The sequence below is a fragment of the Phodopus roborovskii genome, unplaced genomic scaffold, assembly GCF_943737965.1.
Source record: "Phodopus roborovskii unplaced genomic scaffold, PHOROB, whole genome shotgun sequence".
In the NCBI taxonomy this organism is placed as follows: Eukaryota; Metazoa; Chordata; class Mammalia; order Rodentia; family Cricetidae; genus Phodopus; species Phodopus roborovskii.
Window position 1 is genome coordinate 21,949 of NW_026126655.1, and position 7,478 is coordinate 29,426.

A 7,478-nucleotide genomic window follows, 5' to 3' on the forward strand; every position below is an offset into this window, starting at 1 on the left:
ATTATATTGTTGTCTTGGAGAGTTCCAATATAAAAGTGGAAAAACTTCAAAATTCCTTGTAGTAATAGTTCATCACTGCCCCCTCTCCCCATGTGCTCTGGAGATCTTGTCTCTTCCCCGTCTCAGAACACTCTTATAAACAGAAACTCGCTACAATAACAATTGATTGTGAGACAGAAAATGTAAAAGCCAGATGTGCCTAGAGAGACAGAGTCTGCGTTTGACAGAGCAATACTGTAAGCACAAACTGCTATATCCAGCGAAAGTACTGAAATTGAAAGAGAGCTAACATTTTCCATGAGGACTCTTGAAAGCCTGTTTCGGTCTGAGGGAGATAATGAAAGCACAGCTAAGATGTCACATGGAATAAACAAGAGATAGCAGAACAGTCCTTCAAAATAGTCTCAGAAAACAAAATGATACACATATTTCAACCGGAACGCTGAATGTTAAGTCTTAACTCCACAATAAAAGACACTGCCAAGTAGAATATACTAGAAAATACCATTCATCTTTCTACTGCCCCGAGAAACACTTTCTTATAACAAATAGAACCATCTAAGATGAATGGTGGGGAAGGTATATACAAGCCATGGAATTATTATAGACATCCATAGTAATAGAAACCACGGAGAATACAAAACCTCACTGGCTGTGTTATGGTAAGTGTGTCAATGAAGAAAGCAAGGAAGAACTTTTAAAATGTTTTGTAAACCTAAATTAAACCTAAAAAAAAAATCCAAAATATATAAATGGGACATGAGCTGGAGAGATGGATCAGCCATTAAAGGCTAGGCTCACAACCAAAAACACAGTGGGACACAAGGAAGGCAGTCTTAAAGGGAATTGTTTACACTGATAATTATCTACCTTTTAAGAAGTCCCAATAATATTCTTTTTTTCTTTTTCTGGTTTTGTTTTTTTTTCCAGACAGGATTTCTATTTGTAGCTTTGTTGTCTCTCCTGGAATGCACTCTGTAGACAGACTGGCCTCAAACTCACAGGGACCCAACTGCCTCTGCCTCCCGAGTAGTTGTTTTAAAGGCATGTGAAACCATAACCTGGCAAGTCCCAATAATTTGATGTGATTATTCTTAAGGCCTTAAAAAAAATATCTAGAAACATAATACGGGACAAGATCATGAAAAGTGTGGCTGAAACTAGTGGAACAGAAAATTAAAATATTATTAAAATGAAATTGACTCTTTGAAAAAGCAAATACTATTGATAAACTTTTAGACAAATCAATGGATGAAATACCTCAGTTAGTAAAAGAAGGCATGAAATTAGTAAACTTTACTACAGGTATGCATGAAATTCAGAAAAGAATATGGGCATAATTAAAACAAGAAAAGTCCTACTCCACTAAATTAGAACACATAAAATCACTGGATGCATTTCTAGAATCATCCTATATAAATATTTAAACCAGATAAAATAAGTGATTTAAACTGATTTAAAACTAGAAGCAAACTTGAAACAGTAACACAAAGTCTCCCAATGATAATGTGTTTACCACTCTAAGATAACAGTGGGAAATGAGGGAATGGGGCTGATAAATATTGTGAATTAAGTTCTCACATAATAGCCACGTTTATTCTGAGCATCATCCAATTTATACTCAGAGGATTAAGTAGTCACGTGCATAGACACAAGTGCAAGTGACATGTGACAGGCAAGTTATATGTGTCAAAACAGCCAAGTATATTTGTTGTGTGTGTGTGTGTGTGTGTGTGTGTGTGTGTGTTGTGTGTGTGTGCTTGTATGTATACAATCACTCCTCTGTAAAAATAATGAAATGAAAATTTCAGGACAATATATATGGCCAGATAAAAATATATTCCCAGATCAGCCAGGTTCAAAAAGTCAAATGTTGTATGTTCTCATAATATGGAACCCTATCTTTGAAGGTTCTGTATGCTAAACAGGGCTACACTTGGAAGCTGTATAATTAGAAATGAAGCATTGTGGATGGACCTATTGAGGCGAGAAGAGACTGAAAATACAGTATGGAAGGGGAAAGCTGAAAAATATCTAAACATGGAGGTGTTAGGATGTGGGGAAATGAGAGGTAAATGCTTCATCAAAATGAGGATTAGGTAAAGACACTATATTAACTCATCATTTTGCCACCTGAGTAAAATATGATTGGAGGAGACAATAGACCAAAGTTGACAAAAAAATAACAGTGGGAGAATAAACTAAAATTTCAAGTGGATATGAGAGTAAAGGGTATGTGAGGGCAAGGCATAAGGTGTGGGTTAACCAAAACTAAAGATCCATGAAGAAGTATGTGGAAATCCACTAATTGAATTTAAAATATATACTAAAAAGAGTATATGCAGAGGAAAATGGAAAGTGTTGAAATGCTGCTTGGAGAATCCTTTGGACTTTGAATATAACTTCAAGAACCAGATACATTATTTGTAATAGCAAGAACCTGGAAACAACCTAGATAACCATCAACTGAAGAATGGATAAAGAAGATGTGGCACATTTACACAATGGAATACTACTCTATGAAAAAAAAAATTACAATGGAATCCTGAAATTAGCATGCAAATAGGTGGATCTTGAAGAAACCATCCTGAGTGAGGTAACCCAGTCACAAAAAGAGGAATATGGTATGTACTCATTCATATATGGATTTTAGACTTAGAGCAAAGGATCATCAGCCTATAACTCACACCACCAGAGAAACTAGGATACAAGGAGAATTCTAAGGGATTCATATAAGGTCCCTCAGAGAAGGGGAAAGGGACAAGATCTCCTGAGCATATAGGAATTGGGGGAGGGGCAGTGAGTGGAGATGGAGCTAGGAGAAAGAGAAGGGGAGGAGAAGAAAGCACATGGGACTAGGAATATAGAGTCAGGGGAGGAATAGACAAGAGAAATAAAAAGAGAGATACCATAAAATAGTGAGCCCTTATAGTTTTGAAGAGAACTGACTTTAGAGAAATGTCTAGAGAATTACAAGACTGACCCCTACTATCAATTTGAGCAACAGTGGAAAGGCTAACATAAATGCCGTTCCCTGATAATGAGACTGATGACTAAGTTATCTACCATCATGGAGTCCTCATTTAGTAGGTGACAGAAACAGAAACAGACACCCATAGCTAAACACTGAGCCAGACTGGAATCCAGATACAGAGAGGGAGGACAAGACCAGGCTATAGAAACCCACTGTCAGAGACAGCTGACCTGAACAAAGAGGAGCAAATGGACCCCCACACTGATACTTTGGAAACCAGCATTGGAATGACTCAGACCCCCTGAATATGGGTCCCAGAAGTCCTCGGCAATCTAAGGGACCTCTGACAGTAGAACCAGGATGTATCCCTGGTGCAAAAAAGGACTTTGGGAGCAAATTCCTCATGGAGGGATAATCCCTTAACCTAGAGGCAGGAGGGCAGGCCTAGTTCCTACTCCAAATGACTTGACATATTTTCTTGACGCTTGCTGGAAGATATCACCTTCCTTGTGGAGTGTGTGTGTGTGTTTTTGGGGGGATGGAATGGGAGGATGGTTGAGATTGCATGGGAGCAAAGGAGAGAGGGAGGGAGGGAAAGAGAGGGGGAGGAAGAGGGGCCTGAGTTCAATATGTAAAATAGTAAAAGAATAAAAATAAATACGTAAATGAGCGAAAAAAAAAAAGAGAACCGGGTGTTGAATACTTGCCTATGAACTACTTACTGATCAAGAAGCAGAGACACCCACAACAACACAAGCTTTTGCCAAAGCTTCTTGTTGCACAAAATAACTAAATGCAAAGATCATATTTCTAAAGACCCCACACATTTTGGTGGCAGAACATTGATTAATCAATGCAAAACTGACCAGTAAACTCCCTGTTGGCAGGTTTTCATATTGTGGGCCCTTAGATGTGAAAGGCATCAGTGATTTTACCCGGTCATGGACTTTCAGTGATACTGTACTAATGAACTGAGAAGTAAGATGTTTCCACTTCTGCTATGGTGGCATGATGGTTATGAAAGCAACCAACCACATTTTGATTGGATTTGAGACCTGTTTCATATGAGGGATTTGATATCACATACTATTTAAGCCTTGTCAAATGCTCATTTCTAAGGAAGTCAAAGGCCCTAGTTACAGAACCTGTCACTGATGTCTTCATCAGTGGTCGTGTTATCAACCTAATTCTTGTTATTTATATTGTATTCATAGATTTGTCCTGCTTTCAACATCAGCCAGAGAAGACATTTTTTTTTTTTTTTTTTTTTTTTTTTTTTTTTTGCAGAAAGTAGTACTTAATGCATAGACATATAAACCTGTTAAAGTGAAAAGAAAAATTACTCTTAGTCTTAAGCTTCAGTTGGGTTACCTACAATAAGTTCCCATTACCCAAGGCTCAGGGAGTTTTGAGGTTTAAAAAAAAAAAAAACCTTCAAAAATCTGACTGTGGGATAATTCCTGGAAATACTCTTTTCTGAACATGACATGACTGGTGAATATACCAACTCCTGTCACTTGTGTGGTCTACATAAGAATGGCATAAGATTAAGTCAGTCAGATTTTTCATATTTTTGAGGGGAGGGCTCCCAAGGACTCTCCTCTACTCAAGTAGCTGTTGGCAATTCATCGCTGCCAAAGTAGAAGAATCACTTTTGATTGGAGTCCTGACTGCTGAACATTTGGTCATATTCCAGCTGGTAGCTGCACAGCCGTGAACATATGAGTAGCACTAACAGACTCACTGGGCTAACAGTATTTTTTTAAGGCCGTGAACTCTAGAAGGAGGCAGACTAATAAATACCAGGTGACATTGGTGAGGGCTAGTCATGTGCATAAGATTTCTTAAAATTTTCAAAGTTTTATTGAAACTTTCAAAGACTGAATGAAAAGTTGTCAAGCAATGAAGAATTTCATTTTGGTGCATTAATGATAAAAGAAATATTCAATTTAACCCCTTGGCTTTGGGAACATTGCTGAGAAAATAGATCCTAGCCAATGTTTTTTAGAAAGCAGCTCAGAGTGTATAATTGAAATGTAATTATTTACTTATTTATGGCAGCATAATTTTTCTACCATTGTTCCATTTTGCTCTCTTTTCATGAACTATTGTTTTGTTCTCTCAAAACAGATTCTGCTGAGGAGCCCACTGAGCTAACTATAATGAGTAATTATAAATAAAGCCATTGGTTGTTATGATGATGTTTAAAAACTTATTTTAAGAAAATATTTTTGTGTTCCAAAGTAAAAATCAAAATTCCTGAACACCTTCAGACATGTTTGTGGGGCCTAAGTTTTTCACTGAGCATTAGCAATCCAAATTTGTCATTTCTTAAAGACTTGAGTGCACATAACCTTACTGAAATAACAGGGAAGAATAAATTCATTGGTGTCAATGCAAACATTCCTGACTTCAGACAAGTGACAACCCCAACAACCCGTGGGGTTCCGGAGGGAAAACACTAGAACCAAAACTGGATCCTAAGGCCAGACTTCCTCACTGGCTTAGATGGGTAGGACAGAAGTGGTAATTGCTTCAGGGACCCTTGCCAGACTTGAAAAAAAAATCCTGGAACAGTCAACAGTCAGTTAGTGCACACACAGGTCACTGCATTGTGCTCTCACAGACTCACCAGGCAGGGGGTTTCCCTTCCCTAGCCTGTTCCCTCAGCATCCAGGTGACTAAGACACATGGACTAAGGACTTAATCAAGATATTTGTAGGGTATTAAACATTTCACAGATATTAAATATACAACTCGAACACAAAATCTAAAATGAGCAAGTTCTTTCATCCAATGCTGATATTCAGATACAAACTTTAAGTATTAATTTATTTTTAAAGGACTCGTACAGTTGTGTAAATTCATAAGAGGGTTGTACGTCTGGCAGGAAAAAAATTATACTTCCCAATCACTTTGAGTCCATCTACATACATTTGTGGAGTATTATAGAAGGACCAAACTCCTCATATTCTCTTTTGGTAATACATATCTGCCTGAAAGTGGGCAGTGAAGCCAGGATGGAGCCACCAATCCAAACTGAAATCTTTCCATCTTTGGAGGGAATGCTCTTTACCTTAAATGTTATAGGTGCTAGGGCCATGAGTTCCTTTTGCATCCTGTCATTAATGCCTGGGAACATGGTGGTGCCACCAGACAACACAATGTTGCCATACAGGCTCTTGTGGATGTCAACATCACACTTCAGGATGGAACTAATTGTGGTTTTGTGGATGCCACAACACTTGATACCCAGAAAATTGGGCTGGAAAAGTGCCTCTGGGCACTGGAACTGCTCCTTGCTCAGAGTGATGATTTGGCCATCAGGTAGCTTGTAACTCTTCTCTAAGCAGGAGTGTTCAGCAGTTGCCATTTCTTTTTCAAAATCCAATGCAACATAGCATAGCTTCTCCTTGATGTCACGGACTATCTCCCTGGAGGCAGTAGTATTGAAGGTATAGCCCCGCTCTAACAAAATTTTGATTAGGTAGTCGGTTAGGTCCCTGCCAGCCAGGTCCATACGCAAGATGGCATAGGGAAGGACTTGGCCTTCGTAGATGGGCACAGTATGTGTGACCCCATCACCAGACTCAACGGTCATGCCTGTTGTTCGGCCAGAGGCATATAGAGATAGTGTCGACTGAATGGCCACATACATGGCCGGGGCTTTGAATGTTTCAAACATTATTTGCATCGTATTCTCTCTGTTAATTATTGGGTTAAGTGGGGGCTCGGTTAGGAGCAGTGGGTGTTCCTCGGGAGCCACACGCAGTTCATTATAGAAGGTGTGGTGCCAGATCTTCTCCATGTCATCCCAGTTGGTGACGATGCCATGCTCAACAGGGTACTTCAGGGTCAGGATACCCCTCTTGCGTTGGGCCTCGTTGCCTATGTAAAAATCCTCATCATCGATGCCCAACATGATTCTCTGGTAGCGGGGCCGCCCTATGATGGAGGGGAATACGGCCCTGGGGGCACTCTCACCAGCAATGCCAGCTTTGCACGTTCCAGAGCCATTATCAATAACAAGGGCTGCTGCAGTTTCTTCTTCCATTGCCATTGCATTAGGGAACATAGGGCAGCCTAGAGATAGATGTTCAGCATAGAGCAGAGGGAAAGAGTAGGCAGGAGTAAAAAAAAAAAAAAAAAAAAAAAAAAAAAATGAGGTGTAAACTGTTGATGAAATATTTACTTCTTATAAAAATACTAATTGGTATTTCAATATGTCAATAGTGCAACACTGTATACACATACCCACATACGAAAAGGGAACAGCTATTATTTTCCATGAGGGTGTCTTAGTGTTTAATGATTCCTAACTATTTTTATTTATTGGACAGAAATTTATTTCAGTCTTTCATCATAAAATTTTCTACTGTGCTGGTGGGCAATCATTTAAATCATTCTGATAGGAGCATACTTTATTTTACTCAATATTGATGTGTGCCTGTAAGGTTTGGGTATCACTTTTCAAGTAGGAAATAGTAGTTGTCGGCTAGAGGTT

At 38.9% G+C, this 7,478-nt stretch overlaps 1 protein-coding gene across 1 annotated transcript; it reads right to left on the reverse strand.

Moving 5' to 3' along the window:
• Window positions 1-5,900: 5,900 nt before the first annotated feature.
• Window positions 5,901-7,101, reverse strand: LOC127214100 (uncharacterized). Its single transcript, XM_051174433.1, has one exon. It carries the CDS (start codon window positions 7,047-7,049, stop codon window positions 5,901-5,903), a length of 1,149 nt encoding a protein of 382 aa, XP_051030390.1. The 5' UTR covers window positions 7,050-7,101.
• Between the last annotated feature and the right edge of the window lie 377 nt (window positions 7,102-7,478).